At 45.4% G+C, this 17,336-nt stretch overlaps 1 protein-coding gene across 1 annotated transcript; it reads right to left on the bottom strand.

Moving 5' to 3' along the window:
- Positions 1–5,696: 5,696 nt before the first annotated feature.
- Positions 5,697–15,782, bottom strand: LOC106577895 (neurosecretory protein VGF). The gene is made up of 2 exons (XM_014156328.2): positions 15,567–15,782; positions 5,697–10,814 (listed from the first exon to the last, which is right to left on the bottom strand). The coding sequence occupies exon 2, from the start codon at positions 10,758–10,760 to the stop codon at positions 8,550–8,552; it is 2,211 nt and encodes a 736-aa protein (XP_014011803.1). The 5' UTR covers positions 10,761–10,814; positions 15,567–15,782; the 3' UTR covers positions 5,697–8,549.
- Between the last annotated feature and the right edge of the window lie 1,554 nt (positions 15,783–17,336).

Raw genomic sequence — 17,336 nt, forward strand, 5'->3', positions numbered from 1 at the left:
CACTTCCCCGGCATACTTCCTAAAATGGTACTAAATATGCCTAAATACATTTGGGACTTAAGTCCCTTGTCCCCTCCAACCCTCACATGGTCCTACTTGGCTCCCCCACAGCCAGATGCCTCTCTCTAACCCTCACATGGTCCCACTTGGCTCCCCCACAGCCAGATGCCTCTCTCTAACCCTCACATGGTCCTACTTGGCTCCCCCCCACAGCCAGATGCCTCTCTCTAACCCTCACATGGTCCTACTTGGCTCCCCCCCACAGCCAGATGCCTCTCTCTAACCCTCACATGGTCCAACTTGGCTCCCCCCCACAGCCAGATGCCTCTCTCTAACCCTCACATGGTCCTACTTGGCTCCCCCCACAGCCAGCTGCCTCTCTCTAACCCTCACATGGTCCTACTTGGCTCCCCCCACAGCCAGATGCCTCTCTCTAACCCTCACATGGTCCTACTTGGCTCCCCCCACAGCCAGCTGCCTCTCTCTAACCCTCACATGGTCCTACTTGGCTCCCCCCACAGCCAGCTGCCTCTCTCTAACCCTCACATGGTCCTACTTGGCTCCCCCCACAGCCAGATGCCTCTCTCTAACCCTCACATGGTCCTACTTGGCTCCCCCCCACAGCCAGATGCCTCTCTCTAACCCTCACATGGTCCTACTTGGCTCCCCCCACAGCCAGCTGCCTCTCTCTAACCCTCACATGGTCCTACTTGGCTCCCCCCACAGCCAGCTGCCTCTCTCTAACCCTCACATGGTCCTACTTGGCTCCCCCACAGCCAGATACCTCTATCAAACCCTCTGTATTATGCATCTTTAATGCTGTGTTGTTTCAGCAAGCCCACATTACAGTCACCGACAAAGGCTTGGAGAGAGCGCTAGTGAGGGAGAGAGGGGGTGTGTGTGTGTCGGTTCCTAAGGTGTAGGTGGCTTAGTATCAGAGTAGGCAGGAAAGGGCTCTCAGATTTGCAATGGAAATACAGTACACCACACACACACACACGCACAGGCTGATAATGTGAGGCCATGCTGCATTCCCACAGACTGTTCCTGCTATGATGTTGAGGTTGGTGAACTCTCCCCTCCTCCTGCTGACCCCCCCTCCTCTTCCTGACCTCCCCTCATCTTCCTCTTCTCATTTCCTCTTCCTCTCCTCCTCCCTCACCTCTTTCGCAGATTCCCGCCCTCCCGCCACCCTTCCATCCTTCTCTTCTAAATGGCAGTGATTAGCCCAGACCTTTTTTGAGAAAGCTATTATCCTTGGTGATGGTATGGGGCCCTGAAATAAACATAGAATGTTAAAATGCTGCTCCATTCTGTTTTCCATCTGATTGCGTCCCAAACAGCACCCTATTCCCTACATAGTGCACTACTTTTACCTATGGGCCCTGGTCAAAAGTAGTGCACTGTAGCGGGAACTACATAGGGAATAGGGTGCCATTTGGGATGCACACCATCAATACATCATCAGTACACAGAGATGGAAAATGACTGGGAGTACATCACAAATAATAATGCAGGTCGTGGGTGCACCGTGTGTGTGTGTGAGAGAGAGGAACTGAAGGAGAAAACAACATGAGAGCGAGAGAGGGAAAGAAAGAGAGCTATGGGTCTGTTTTTGATTATGTGGGTGTGCATTTCATTTGTATGTATCATGTCCTAATATGGCCTGGCTGTGGCTGGTTATACCAGATGAACTATCTGTAGTTGGTTGGACTGAACCGGATCTACTCTCTTACATTACAGTCAGGTCCAGAGTTATTACCACCCTTGATAAAGATCAGCAAAAAATACTATAAAATAATAATACAAATACTGAGGGAAAAATTTGGAAATTCTATATTATACTAATACAATTGTAAGAGGAAGAGATTTTGTTTAAGAATTAATACCAAAAAAAACATTTAAAAGATAGGGGTCAATTATTGGTGCCCCTGTTTTCATTACTCTAGCACACTCTCCTTGCAAGGATAATGACACTGAGTGTACCAAAAGTGTACCTTTTACCAAAATGTTGTATGAGATTGGAGACCACAGGGATCTTAGACCATTCTTCCATACAGAATCTTTCCAGATCCTTGATATCCTTCGTCTGCTCTCATGGACGGCCCTCTTCAATTCAAACCACAGGTTTTCAATGGGCTTCAAGTCCAGAGACTAAGATGGCCGTTGCAAAATGTTGATTTTGTGGTACTGCGTAAAGTTCATGATGCCGTTGACCTTAACAAGGGCCCCAGGACCAGTGGAAGCAAAATAGCCCCATAACATCAAAGATCCACCACCATATTTTTACAGTAGGTGTGAGGTTGTTTTCTGTATAGGCTTCTGTTTTACAACGCTAAACCCACCACTGGTATACGTGGCCAAAGAGCTCTGACCACCACCACCTGGAGTTTGGTGAACGGCATTGGCACTTCGGTTGGAACCGGCGCTATTGTCAGATGACGTGAAAATAGAGCTCTTTGGCCATGCACACCAGTGGACTGCAGTATGTATGTGTCTCTGTGTGAGTGTGTGCCTGACTGTGCGCATGCTGTGTGCACTTTTGTGTGTGTGTGGCTGCCTGAGGGTTCTGCAGTGGTTCTGCATGAAGATGGAGGAGCGAAGGATGACTCACCCAGCAGAGAAGGGAGGGATGGAGGACAGAGGGAGGACAGAGGGAGGGGGGGAGTCACATGACCAATGAATCACTGCTGCTATCCCTCCGTGAGCTGGCTGCAGTCATCAACCTCTCCTCTCCTCCTTTCTCCTTTCCTCTCATTTCTCCTTATCTCCTTCCCTTCACCCTTCTCTGCTCTTTTCCTTTCTTTCCCCTCTTATCCCATCCCTCCCTCCCTCCCTTCTCTTGCTCTTCTCATCCCTCCTTCTCTCCATCCCCTTCTCCTCTCATCCCCCATCCCTCCCACCTTCCTCCTTCCATCTATCCTCTCTTCACTTTCATTCTCTCATCTATTTTTTATCGATCTCTTTATTTAGACTATTTATATTCCGTTTGTTTGTTTCTGATAGTCTATTATTATTATTATTATTATTATTATTATCATTCTCTCTCTCTCTCTCTCTCTCTCTCTCTCACACACACACAGAACCCCCCCACACTTCACCCATCCATGTATCCCATGCCTCCCTAGCCAAATTATTGAATAACCTTTGACAGCATGAATCTCCATCAGATTTCTTAGCTCCAGAAGGCTCCAGGGGGGGGCAGCCCACCTGTTCAACAAGGGGGAAACGGGCACTCGTTACTGGGATCAAAGCTCTGGGATCAAAGCCCTGTGCTCTGGATCTAAGCATGGCAGGGATGCATGTTTGACCCTCCCCAGTAACAGTGGTAGGTCCCAGACATCGCAGCACCACCGAGGGGCTTTGTCGGTACATGTAGTCTGATATGACTTCTCCCTTCTCTCCTTCCACCTCTTTCTCCTCTCCCTCCCTTCTTCTTCTGCTTGTGTGTGTATCCATTTCCCCAGTGAGCAGTGATCAACCTTTCCTCTGATCACCAATTTAACCTCTTAACAACTCCCTGAACACACACACACACACACACACACACACACACACACACACACACACACACACACACCAAGCCTTCTTCCACATCCTTCCCTCTTCCACTTCTTCCTCTCATCTCTCTCCTTAGGGGAGCATGTTTTATGAAAGCAACACAACCTTTCTTCATCCCTGTATTCCTCACTTCCGTCGTTCTCTCATCTCCCTCTTCCGTCCTCCTCCCTCACATCCCTCACATCCCTCACATCCACACTTCTTCCTTCACTCATCCTCCCTTCTCCTTCCATCCCCCCTTTCTCCTTCCATCCCTCCCTTCTCCTTCCATCCCCCCTTTCTCCTCCCATCCCTCCCTTCTCCTTCCATCCCCCTTTCTCCTTCCATCCCCCCTTTCTCCTTCCATCCCCCTTTCTCCTTCCATCCCCCCTTTCTCCTTCCATCCCTCCCTTCTCCTTCCATCCCCCCTTTCTCCTCCCATCCCTCCCTTCTCCTTCCATCCCCCTTTCTCCTTCCATCCCCCCTTTCTCCTTCCATCCCTCCCTTCTCCTTCCATCCCTCCCTTCTCCTTCCATCCCCCCTTTCTCCTTCCATGCCCCCTTCTTCTTCCATCCCCCCTTTCTCCTTCCATCCCTCCTTTCTCCTTCCATCCCCCCTTTCTCCTTCCATCCCTCCTTTCTCCTTCCATCCCCCCTTTCTCCTTCCATGCCCCCCTTCTTCTTCCATCCCCCCTTTCTCCTTCCATGCCCCCCTTCTTCTTCCATCCCCCCTTTCTCCTTCCATCCCCCCTTTCTCCTTCCATCCCCCCTTTCTCCTTCCATCCCTCCCTCATCCCTCCAATCAGTATAGAATGAATGAGTGGTGTGTTGGCATTGATTGGCTGTAAGTCTCAGGCAGGATGTGAGCTAGTCGTGTTATTATGACGGAAAGAATGGCAGCAGTAGCTGAGTTGGCCTGAATACTGTACATTCTATGGCAGCAGTAGCTGAGTTGGCCTGTATACTGTACATTCTATGGCAGCAGTAGCTGAGTTGGCCTGTATACTGTACATTATATGGCAGCAGTAGCTGAGTTGGCCTGTATACTGTACATTATATGGCAGCAGTAGCTGAGTTGGCCTGTATACTGTACATTATATGGCAGCAGTAGCTGAGTTGGCCTGTATACTGTACATTATATGGCAGCAGTAGCTGAGTTGGCCTGTATACTGTACATTCTATGGCAGCAGTAGCTGAGTTGGCCTGTATACTGTACATTCTATGGCAGCAGTAGCTGAGTTGGCCTGTATACTGTACATTCTATGGCAGCAGTAGCTGAGTTGGCCTGTATACTGTACATTCTATGGCAGCAGTAGCTGAGTTGGCCTGTATACTGTACATTATATGGCAGCAGTAGCTGAGTTGGCCTGTATACTGTACATTATGTGGCAGCAGTAGCTGAGTTGGCCTGTATACTGTACATTATATGGCAGCAGTAGCTGAGTTGGCCTGTATACTGTACATTATGTGGCAGCAGTAGCTGAGTTGGCCTGTATACTGTACATTATATGGCAGCAGTAGCTGAGTTGGCCTGTATACTGTACATTATGTGGCAGCAGTAGCTGAGTTGGCCTGTATACTGTACATTATATGGCAGCAGTAGCTGAGTTGGCCTGTATACTTCACATTCTAAAAACTAACAGATCACACAGGTTGGGTTGCAAAATTCAGTTAACTTCTCCCAAATTCCTAGATTTTCCAGAATTCCCAGTTGGAAGATTCCTGGATTCAGGATGGAATAAGCAGGACATCCGGATCCTCCTACCAGGATTTCTGTAAATCATCCCACCTACTTTTGTTTTTTTAAAGTTAATTTTGCAGTGGTTCTCAATCCTGGTCCTGGGGACCCAAAGGGGTGTACAGTTTTTGTTTTTGCCCTAACACTACACAATGGATTCAAATGATCAACATCATCAAGCTTTGATGATTTGAATCAGGTGTGTAGTGCTAAGGCAAATACCAAACTGTGCACCACTGCTATCGTGGATATAGAACTGAAGGTATCAAGCATAATGTTTTCATAATGTTTTTTTTCCCCCCATTATTGCTGCCGTATGATAGGTAGGAAAAGGAAGCAAAGGTGTCGTCAGAAAATATAACTTCACAAAATGTCTACTAAAAAAGAGTTGTAAAAAAAAAGGCATTTCAGTTTCATAATAAAAAATAGTTGATTTTATTTCTTTCTGTGTAGCAAAACTAGTCATCATGGATACATGCGGTTATTTACAATCAGCAATACGCATGTTTATTACGATATAGATACAAGGTACAGCTAGACATAGAGTACATAGATCAGAACAACATCCTCGTACAAGACTTCAACAGGGTTTTATATCTGGTACGTCATACGTCTATAAAGTCATCTTTTAGCTATTTTAGTTTTTTTTTATACTTTTTTTCAATGCTTGTTAAGTTCATCAAAAAGAAGCAACACATTTTAGATGCAGGTACATGCAGCAGAAACTGTCTTCTGTCTGTCTTTCTCTCTCTTCAATCATCCCCAACCCTTTCTATTTCTCTCCCTCTCTTTTCGTCCCTTAATCAAAAAAACTGTTTCAAAATGAAAGTAACGTTTTAGGTCCCTCCCTCATTTCATGACTTTCTTTAACATCTCTTGGTCTCTTTTTCTCCTACAGCAGATACCTCACAGTTAGGGAACTTCAGTATTGAGTACCAGGTTTTGAAGGGTGAGCCTGTCCCCTTTGATCAGTGTTCCTAGTAAACGGTGAACCTGTTCAAATATCAAATGGCAATGAGTTCAGTTCAACGAACTGGAACAGTCACAAGGGTGCGTCCTAAATGACACACTATTACCAATAGTGGCCTACGGGCCTTGATCAAAAGTAGGGCACTATGTACGGGAATAAGGTGCCATTTCTTTAATCAAAGGTAGTGCACTATGTAGGGAATAAGGTGCCAAGTCTAAATGTCAGTCAAGCGGAACACACATATCAAATCAAACACCACTCCCAATGTTCCCCCAGTGTTTCTCCCCTCATCTATTCTGTAAAATAAGGGATTTTTCGCAAGTGTCTGTGGCGTCAGTCACATTGAAAATGGTTTCACTTTGAGATTGTCTATGCTGTGTTTGATTGAGCTATGGCCAATGGGTTCGTCCCAAATGGTACCCTTTTCACTATATTGTGCAGTGCACTACTTTTGAACAGTGAGCTCTGTCAAAAGTAGTGCACTATGAAGGGAATAGGGATCCATTTGGGATGCACACCTTGTCTCGGCTATGAGATTGCCACATGGTTAGTTGAAGACTTGGGCAGGTAAACGTGACAAAATGGGAGTTTGTTGGGGTTTGGTTCCCAAGGCAATATTAAATGAGTAAGGATTTGGAGGTGATTAGATATTGATTTCCTGTAACACCTGTGAGATTCTGAATCCCGGTCCTCTCTGCAGCCTCTAAAGGCATAAACAGAGCCATATTTGTTTCTCTATGGTAGCACAGAGTGAATATCCTTGACCTTTTCAGTCTTTTTATTTTCCCTTTTCTCTTCTCATATCACTCATTCATCGGGAACGCGGGAAGATTCCTTTCCAACTCATGTCAGTTTCATTGAAAAATCCCCATACCGTTTTTCTATTTGTGAATCGAATATTGTAATTCATTCTCTGAATCGACTTGAGATCGAATGGAATTGAGATCACAACCCCATTTTACTCCCTACAAGAGCGTCACTCCATGAAATTCTACCACGGTAACAAAGCTGACCGCCTTTAGCAAGATGAGGGGGAATTCATAATAATAAGGCAATATAAAACTGTATTTCAGTATTTTCAGCTTCTTTTCATTAAAATCACTTTGTCTTACTAATATTTGGAATGTATGAATATGTAAATCTTAGCACTACTTTGTAATTAAAAAATAAATAAAGTACATTACAAATACAGAAATAAAATCATCAAATTGTCTGCAGACGGGCAATTTACAAAAAAATCAAACATTATGCAAAAACATTATGACAAAAAACAAAACAGAATTGATAAAAACAGACAAGTAACACTCAAAAGGGAAAAAAATACAAAAGAAAACATATTTTGAATGAATTGACAGTCTTGGACTGCATATGCTATGGCAACTTATCAAGGGTATCAATGGAATAATGGTGAGTTTTTCTCCTTTAGAATAACTGCTTGTATCTGTGAGTTCTTGAAAAGGTGCAATTCAATCTTTTTTTACAAGTTTAATTTTCTACAAACAATGATGTATAACTAGAACGATCATGTAAATGCTCATTTAATAATAAAACCTAACACACATGTTGGTAAGGCTTAATATCGATGGGGCCTCTGCTCCAATAGCGATGGCTAGTCTTTTGGAATATAAACATGTTTGACTGCACATTTTGGTTCCAATCATTGACATCTGAGTATTTGTTAACTACAAAACTCAAAAGTTTCGAATGACGGGCAACATGGTTGTCAGGCTGCATCATAAATGGCACCCTATTACCTATGTAGTGCACTACTTTTGACCAGGGCCCCTAGAACTCTACACTACATAAGGAATAAGGTACTATCTGGGAATCACCCTCAATGATTAATGTCCTCTGAATGATGCTGATGCTCCCTCATATCCGCCAGGATTCCATGATGACATGGTGAGAGTCGTAGTTCCGGGAGTTCCACTGGAGAGTTCTGTATGTTTTATAGTTCTATACATGGTTGGTTTTGTGCCCCTCTTAAAGTCATTCTGGACAATGACCCTCAGTTTCTCATGTGATCTTCCAAAGTGGAGGAATGAATGAATGGATGTTTCCTCCTATCTGCAAGTTTCTTTTATACTCTACAGCGAACGAAAGCCAATCCCCCCCCCCCACCGCTAAATTACATTTTTGTGTTGCTTTTCGACCAAAATCAAGCTAAACATTAAAAAGACATGAGACTCAAACCCAAAATCAAAAGTAAGCGGTGAGAAAAATAAACATTCCATTGTTACCTCTTCCTCCCTTTTTCCCCTCTCTCTCTCTCGTGCTCCCTCTTTCTTTCTCTCCTCTCCCTTCACTGATACATTCTGGGTCTGGGTTTCATAAAGACCTGTTGAATGTAGTTCTCCAGGTCTTCGTCACTGTCTTGCTGCTGCTGCCCCAACCCCTGCATCCCATAATAATCTTGGTCCCGGGTCACTAGAGGCGCTGGGGGCGCTTGGTAATAGTAACCATGCCGACGTCGAGGCTGAACCTGACCCCTGGGAGGCGACGACCGGGGTTTGGCCATGGGGATGGGGAGGTGGTTGTACGTCCGGGGGTGTGAGGGGAGGAGGTATTTGGGGTAGTAGAGCTTCTGCCGGAGTGCCACGGGGGGATTCCTTGGGCGGGGTTGTACCCAGGGACGGTACCTCCTCTTGGGGGGGAAGTCAAAGTCGTAGTCCAGAGAATTCGACAGGAGGTCGTTGAGGGAGGATTTGGCGTAGTAGCGAGGTTTGGGCTTGGGAGGGGGGAAGTAGAGGGGGTAGTACCCTTGGTAAGGCCTCTGTTGGTAGAAGGGATAGGCAGGGTAGTTGGAGGAGGAGGTCCGAAAGGACTTGTGTCGCGGTTTGATCCAGACGTTTGGGTCTTGTTTTGAGGAGGATATGTCCATGAACCAGGCCTTGAGGGGGTTGATGGCTGGAGAAGGCTGATTCAGTGTGGGATTGCGTGGGGCCGAAGGCTGGGTGTCAAAGGCGGGGGCTGCTGGGGGAACTAGGGGTCGTTGCTGGGGTCGTTGCCAGGGTAACATCTCAGGAGTGTCTTTCTTCTTCTTCTTCTCGACGTCGCTGATGATGTCGACAATGTCGTCTGCTGGGAGGTGGAGTTTACTGGAGATTTCGATGAGCTTATCGATGGTCTGAGGATCAATATCGTCATCCTCGCTGACCACCTCCTCATCGGAGCGCTTGTCCTCGGCTGCGTTGGACAGCAGGGTCTTCTTGTTCTGGTTGGAGTACTTCCCTTTGTCCTGTTTAACCATGTACTGCAGGAGCATGTCTGAGGCGATATCCGCCAACTTCTCCTCCTCAGCTTTGGCCCTCTGTGCCTCCTTCGCCTGCCTCCTGACCTCCTCCTGCTCCTCCTTCGCTCTCCTCTCCTCTTCCTGGGGGCTCAACACCTCCTCTTCATCTTCGTCTCCCTCATCATCCTCCTCATCCTCAGCCGTTTGGTGAGCCAAATTGTCGTCAAAGTGGTCCATGAAGTTGCCTCCTCTATAGGTGGGCATGTTCAGGGCTTTCTGAGTCTCCTCCTGCCATTTGAGCTTCTTCTTGGACATGGCTAGTGGATATCCTCCTTTCACTTTAGGTTTTATCTGGTTGTCCATCAGGGCTTGGTCTGTGTCATGTTGGTTGTAGCCCCTGCTCTCCCTCTCTCTCTGCTCCTGGGCCTGGGACTCCCTCTCTCTCTGCTCCTGGGCCTGGGACTCCCTCTCTCTCTTGTTGGCTGTGTTGTAGTTCTGTAGTTCCTCCAACATGGTTTGGAGGTTCTGCACCTCCTCTGGGCTTAGCTGCTCCTGCTCCTCTTGTTGGATCTCCTGGGAGGTGGGAGGTCCCTTCTGCACCTCCTCTCTGGCCCCTACCTCCTTTACTCCCACCTCCTCCCCTCTTTCTTCTACCGTCGGAGGTTGTTTCTCCTTCACAGGAACAGTCTGGCTGGTGGTACGGCTAGTCACCTTCTCTGTTAGTCTTTCTTCCTCCTCCTGTGCTCTCTTCCTCTCTTCCTCCTCCTCCCTCTGTCGCTCCTCCGTGCCCTGCTCTGCAGCGGCGGCCATCACCAACTCAAGTTCCTCTCGACCGTCCCTGTCTCGGTCCGCTCCCTCCTCCAACGCAGCTCTCACCTCCTCTCCCTTCTCCTCTTGCCTTTCTCCCTCCTCCTCCTCCCCTCTCTCCTCATCCTTGCTCCCATCCTCCACGCCTCCGTTCATCCTCTCCCCGTGCGGCTTATTCATCGCCTCCAGCAGAACGGCCGCTAACGTTTTGGGGTCCATGTCTCCGAAAAGCTCACTCTCCTCTTCCTCCTCCTCTGCTCGCTCTCTCCGTGGAAGTCCGCCCTTCTTCCCTTCCCGCACATCCCTTTCTCCCTCGGGTAGCCTAAGCCCAGGAGGTGGAGGAGCATGGCTGTCGCTGGGGCTGTGTGTCTCGGTCGGCACAGGGACGGAGGTGGCAGGCGGAAGGGTTAGGGTGATTCCCAGCAGGATGACCAGTAGGATAAGGGCACTTGTGGCGAATTGGCTCTGCGTCATGACCACACAGAACGGACAAGGGGGGGAGGGGCGAGGGAAGGTGATGTGATGTGCCTGGAAAGAAATGGGGAGAAAGAGAGAGAGGAGGGAGAGAGAGAGACAGAGAGAGAGAGATTTATGTTAGGATGATAAAAATTGGTGAACCAATATATAATTTTAATTATATGGAATCCCCTCCCCTTGTACAATGTAAAGTGTTTATCTGTAGTGAAAGGTTTTACAGGGATGATACTAATTGTTTTGTGGTTTAATGAAACTATACCATATACAGTTCAGATCAGGTTCTCTCCTCTTTTTAAACTAGGTAGTTTCATTGCCAGTAAAACCATTAGCTCACAGCATTAAAGTGAAATGTATTGCTGGAAGTGAGTTGGCCTGTGTAACGGAATGACGACGTGAACCAAAGAAAAGAACCCAAGAGGAGTAGTCAAAGTCAAGACTCATCTAGCAGTGAAAACATTTCTCAATTTAGGTTGTCACTACCCTGCCCATTTCTACAATTTATCTTCTTAAAATGTAATTTTAAACCTAACCCTAACCTTAACCACACTGCTAACCTTATGCCTAACCTTAACCTTTAAATGAAGTCCAAAAAGCACATTTTTGCTTTCATTAATTATTATGCTATAGCCAATTTTGGCTGTGGTAACTAGAGGAAAGCAACTCAGAATCGTCTTTTACAGTCTAGACATCTGGTAAGCCTCGACACTACCAGTAGTCTATACATGTTTCCCACCATAAATATCACACATATAATAGGTAAACCACTATATTCATTCACCTTCTGTGCAGGTCAACAAATAACATAAATTGAGCGTAGAGACCCACGTAAGATGTCTTATCAATGTCTTTCCCTCAACATTTAGTAACATAACATTTTAACAGATGCTTTTATCCAAAGCGACTTGCAGTCAAGTGTGCATTATTTTTACGTATGGGGTGGTCCCAGGAATCAAACCCTCTATCTGGACGTTGCCAGCACCATGCGCTACCAACTGAGCTACAGAGGACCACAGCTCAAAAAGCAACACTCCGCAACAAAAGTGAATCGAATGTTCATATACAAGGTAAGCTAAAACAACTAGACTTGGCTGGGTGTCTGTGAATGGGCGTGCTTGCTTTTCATGGTAATAAACCATTCATTTAATTCCATGGCTCACATTAATTGCTTTCACAACAACACCTTTCATGTCCAAATTGAACAAATTGGATTTTCCTCAATTTAACTTCTTAGCTCTACAGCCTAAACTACTATATACCATGGCGTTGTTGAATACACGGTATATATTTGCATGGTAGATTTCGATGGCTATAGTTAATTTCTACAAGTTTTGTTTGAGCTGGCTAGGACTGATGCTTTGGTTAGCTAAACTAGCGAGTCTGTTTGTTTGGTTACCATGGCAACTGTTGTAGCGATCTAGTCAACTTGCTAGCTATTTTAGTGGAAGTTGAACACATTTATACCGGCAAATAAACACATTTTTATGCAAATGTTTTAAATTATAGCCATGGCATATAATCAACTATGAGTTCTCTGGAAAATAATGCAACTCTGTGGAAGGTCAGTTCCGCTCTGCTAGCGCGTTGTGGAACACACATTCCACGTCATTCATTATTTTCCATGGAACGCATAGCCCCTCATTGGTTATCTCTTACACATAATATATAGGCCTACCAGTGGGACTTCTACTGGAAGGTGTCAAGATAAGTACAACTCTCCTTCGTCGATTTGGGTTATCCTGTACAGTTTTTTTTATATATACATATTTTCTCGCGCCTTCACTCTTCTAACAAAAACGTAATTGTCTCAGTGTCTAGAGCTGGTGCTGCAAGTTTTAATATGCGTTTCGCATGTGAACGCGGAAAGAAAGCGTTCCAAGGCGCGTTCCGCGCGACGCCGCGATAGGGCTACAGAGAACTATTAGCAGAATTGTTAGACTTGTAAGGTCATCTATATCTGTGGCCATGGCAACAACAGATTTCACATTGATCATATTCTATGTAGCCTATGCAGTATAATATCGATCCATAAATGACGTAACCTAACTGCACAATACTTTAAGATGAATGTTTTTCTGTCTCTGAGAAGTAGAACAAAAAGCATGAATAGATTGATCAGATATTCAATCACAATTGATAATCTCCATTATACGAATCCATTACAGCCGCAACAATATCAAACATAACCCCATTGGATTTAACCACTGGAACGAATCTTTATTCGTTGCAGCTATTTATAGTCATAGAATCTAGATGCGATTGAAAAAGGATATAGGCCTACAAGATTAAAGGATCATGATGCCGCATTGAAGTGCGTCCCAATGGCACGCTCAGCCTATTGCCAATATAGTGCACTACTTTTGACTAGAGCCCCATGGGTCCTGGTCAACAATAGCGCAGTAAATAGTCAAGAGGGTGCCATTTGGGACCAGTATTGAGGTTTGACCCCTCGCTCATTATATCACAGATGGATCAGTGTAATCCACAGAGAGAGATTAGGAAACAATCTACAATGACCTGGCTTGATGATGCACCATCCATCTCACTTTCTTCCCATTGAGACTGATTTTTCCTAATATGTAAAGTTCTGTGTGTGCAAACTGTATAGCAAGGATCTATTTCACCTGGCAATTATTGTATATCCTTTGCAGTCTTAATTAGTCACATTGTCATAGGCTACTTAATACTTTAGCTGTGTGGTAGGCTTCACTTTGTACAGTCATCAAAAAGCATATTTTAACCGCCTCTCTTCTTACTCTCTCTCTCTCTCTCTCAAAGTACATTAGTAATCCGATTTTAAGAAGCCCTATCTCGCCTTAATCTGCTCTGCACCACGCTTCTACGATCCGGTGGAATTTCTCTCTGTTGTTTCGAAATTAAAAATGCATGAACTGTATAACCACAGTAACATGAGAATGCATGTGAGTATAGAAAAAAGCCAAGCAATTCGTGTTTATACACATAAAAAAGATGCTCAACTAACTATATTCTAAAAGCAGCATCAACATTGGTTTCACGCGCAAAACCACTCTTTAACGCAGCCAAAACCACTCTTTAACGCAGCCAAAACCACTCTTTAACGCAGCCAAAACCACTCTCTAACGCAGCCAAAACCACTCTCTAACGCAGCCAAAACCACTCTTTAACGCAGCCAAAACCACTCTCTAACGCAGCCAAAACCACTCTTTAACGCAGCCAAAACCACTCTTTAACGCAGCCAAAACCACGCTCTAACGCAGCCAAAACCACTCTTTAACGCAGCCAAAACCACGCTCCAAGGCAGCCAAAACCACTCTCTAACGCAGCCAAAACCACTCTTTAACGCAGCCAAAACCACTCTTTAACGCAGCCAAAACCACTCTTTAACGCAGCCAAAACCACTCTCTAACGCAGCCAAAACCACTCTTTAACGCAGCCAAAACCACTCTCCAACGCAGCCAAAACCACTCTCTAACGCAGCCAAAACCACTCTCTAACGCAGCCAAAACCACTCTTTAACGCAGCCAAAACCACTCTTTAACGCAGCCAAAACCACTCTTTAACGCAGCCAAAACCACGCTCCAAGGCAGCCAAAACCACGCTCCAAGGCAGCCAAAACCACTCTCTAACGCAGCCAAAACCACTCTCTAACGCAGCCAAAACCACTCTTTAACGCAGCCAAAACCACTCTTTAACGCAGCCAAAACCACTCTTTAACGCAGCCAAAACCACTCTCCAACGCAGCCAAAACCACTCTCTAACGCAGCCAAAACCACTCTCTAACGCAGCCAAAACCACTCTTTAACGCAGCCAAAACCACTCTTTAACGCAGCCAAAACCACTCTCTAACGCAGCCAAAACCACGCTCCAACGCAGCCAAAACCACTCTTTAACGCAGCCAAAACCACTCTCTAACGCAGCCAAAACCACTCTCTAACGCAGCCAAAACCACTCTCTAACGCAGCCAAAACCACTCTCTAACGCAGCCAAAACCGCCAAAACCACTCTCTAACGCAGCCAAAACCACTCTCTAACGCAGCCAAAACCACTCTCTAACGCAGCCAAAACCACTCTCTAACGCAGCCAAAACCACTCTTTAACGCAGCCAAAACCACTCTCTAACGCAGCCAAAACCACTCTTTAACGCAGCCAAAACCACTCTCTAACGCAGCCAAAACCACTCTCTAACGCAGCCAAAACCACTCTCTAACGCAGCCAAAACCACTCTCTAACGCAGCCAAAACCACTCTCTAACGCAGCCAAAACCACTCTCTAACGCAGCCAAAACCACTCTCTAACGCAGCCAAAACCACTCTCTAACGCAGCCAAACGCGGCTCTTTAAAGGGTCACTTTCACCCTTTGTCTTTATTTTTGGCAGTTGGTGATGCCATGGTGATGGAAGGATGATGGAAGACTGAGGAGAAGCGTGGCTATGATGATGATGATGGTTATGATGATGATATGACAATTATCACCATCTCCGGTAATCATTGTCAACATTATTATCACAATCGTTAGCCAAGCTCATCAAAATCATTCTAATCCACACCCATTTCCTTGTAGGCTTTGCATAGTTCCTATTGGGCTTTGTCTTAAAATAATTATTTTGTAAGCTTGTGTACCAACATTTCTGTTCCTAATGTATTTGTTTCAACTAGTATGTCCAACACAAAGGAAGGTGGATGTCCCAAACAGTAACACATTCACAATGGCCATTTAGATTTCCACCACATTCTTTTTTAATTGTAGGCTACATGTCAGTTGGTATGTCAGTCAGTTTGATCACTTTCAAATGAAGAAATTATGAATAAGTTTGTCCTTCTTACCTGGAGTCTTGTGATGAATCCAGAAGCGCAGTCTGGTTTAGTATACTGTCACTCCTCAAACCTCTCTCTGACTCAGCTTCCTACTCTATAACTCAATACACCAATGTTTTCCTAAAACAAATAAAGCTCTGTATTGTTCGGAAGCGTCTGTATAAAGTACTTGTTGTTATTTTTCGCTTTAGGTTTCCATCCCTACTGTTGTTGTGTGTGTGTCTGTTTCAGTGAGTATTTTCAGAACCGCGGACAGCGCCGCGTCTTTATACGTCCGCCCTCGCTGCCCACGTGACCCGATGTCAGCGTTTCCCCCCATTGACGTCAGCAAGCTTTCATTGATAAGAATTTTAGCTTCGATCGAACGAACCAACGAGCGTTCTGGCTCTGCCACACTGCAGTACCCTGATGAATGAACGGAAGCGGGGTGAATGAAATAGTATTTCTCCCGCTGGAGGGGGAAGAGGGAGAGTGAGATAGGAGGTTTCTCTCCCCCAGATGTGGAGCCAGTGTGAACTGAATACTGACACAGCGTGAGCATTCAGGGGTTTGGTTGTTATGACAATATCAGAATATCGAAGTATGATTTCAAAGCGAATGCAGGGTCATATGACAGGCAGACGTCATGTTATTCAGGGCCGACCCTAACTTTTTTGGGGCCATACGCTAGATTTGGTGGACCCCTTGTCTCCATTCTGCCATGAGGCATAGAGAAAAGGTTGTGGTTTTAAAGCAAATTGGGGCGGTTGATGGCCCCCCTAGCGGCCGGTGGCCCTAAGCGACCCCTTATATTGCTTATGCCCAGGGCCGGCCCTGATGTTATGATTATTTTTGATGAAAGCAATAATATTGAATCATAATAGAAGATGAAGTAGATTTTATTTTAAACTGAGACAGAGATATGTAGGCCTAAACCATCCCTTTCTCAATTTTAGACAGCTGTCATAATATAGTTTATAGAAGTATAGGCCCACCGGTCTAATTTGAAGTGTTTTGGCACTTTGCCAGCCCAGTGCAGTGCGGAGGAATCTTTCCCACTGGAGCTTGCCTTGCCAGGCTTGCAGTTGCATCACTACTCGCTGTCTCACTTACCTCCGCCAACATTCCACTGAACTGTTGCTGGCTTCTGTCTGGTTGTGTGTATTGTAGGGCTCCTAGTGCGAGCTGGCCACGCACTTTAGACCACGGGGGAAATTGGTGAATTAGTCTAGCATGTTTTTTTTGTTGTTGTTCTGTATTGGACTTATATAATTGTATTTAATTTTAGTGCATGTGTAATGACAATAATATATTGTCTGTTGTTTATCAAAATACAAACGACAACTTATAGGCCTATGTATTGCATGTACTGATGAAATAGAACTCCAAGATAACTTGATAACATTCTATTCTTTATTTATATGGATCCGTTTTGGAAATCCCACATTCAACGGATGTGTCTAAACCGTTCACGTGACTTCGGAGGAAGTGCAAAAGATAAAACACATTAAGCACGGTGAACGTTATTATCTCCCGAGAAGCATGTACTTCCATTTACGTATTACTTCTAATGAACTGGGGTGGGACACTAAATTAACTCACAATCCATCGAGAGGCATAGCCAGGGCTGTAAAGAATTGCCCGGGGGCACTTAAGAAAAGCAATAACGGCACTGCCAAGACTATAAAGGTTGGTTAAAGGTGTGTGTGTGTGTGTGTGTGTGTGTGAGAGAGAGAGAGAGAGAGAGAGAGAGAGAGAGAGAGAGAGAACAAACACAATGTTGCCTTCACCATCTTTACC

This window comes from Salmo salar, chromosome ssa18 (genome assembly GCF_905237065.1).
Source record: "Salmo salar chromosome ssa18, Ssal_v3.1, whole genome shotgun sequence".
NCBI lineage: Eukaryota > Metazoa > Chordata > Actinopteri > Salmoniformes > Salmonidae > Salmo > Salmo salar.

Bases quoted from the DNA above. Each gene is read 5' to 3' on its own strand.
- LOC106577895 (XM_014156328.2), bottom strand. From the start codon at position 10,760: ATGACGCAGAGCCAATTCGCCACAAGTGCCCTTATCCTACTGGTCATC.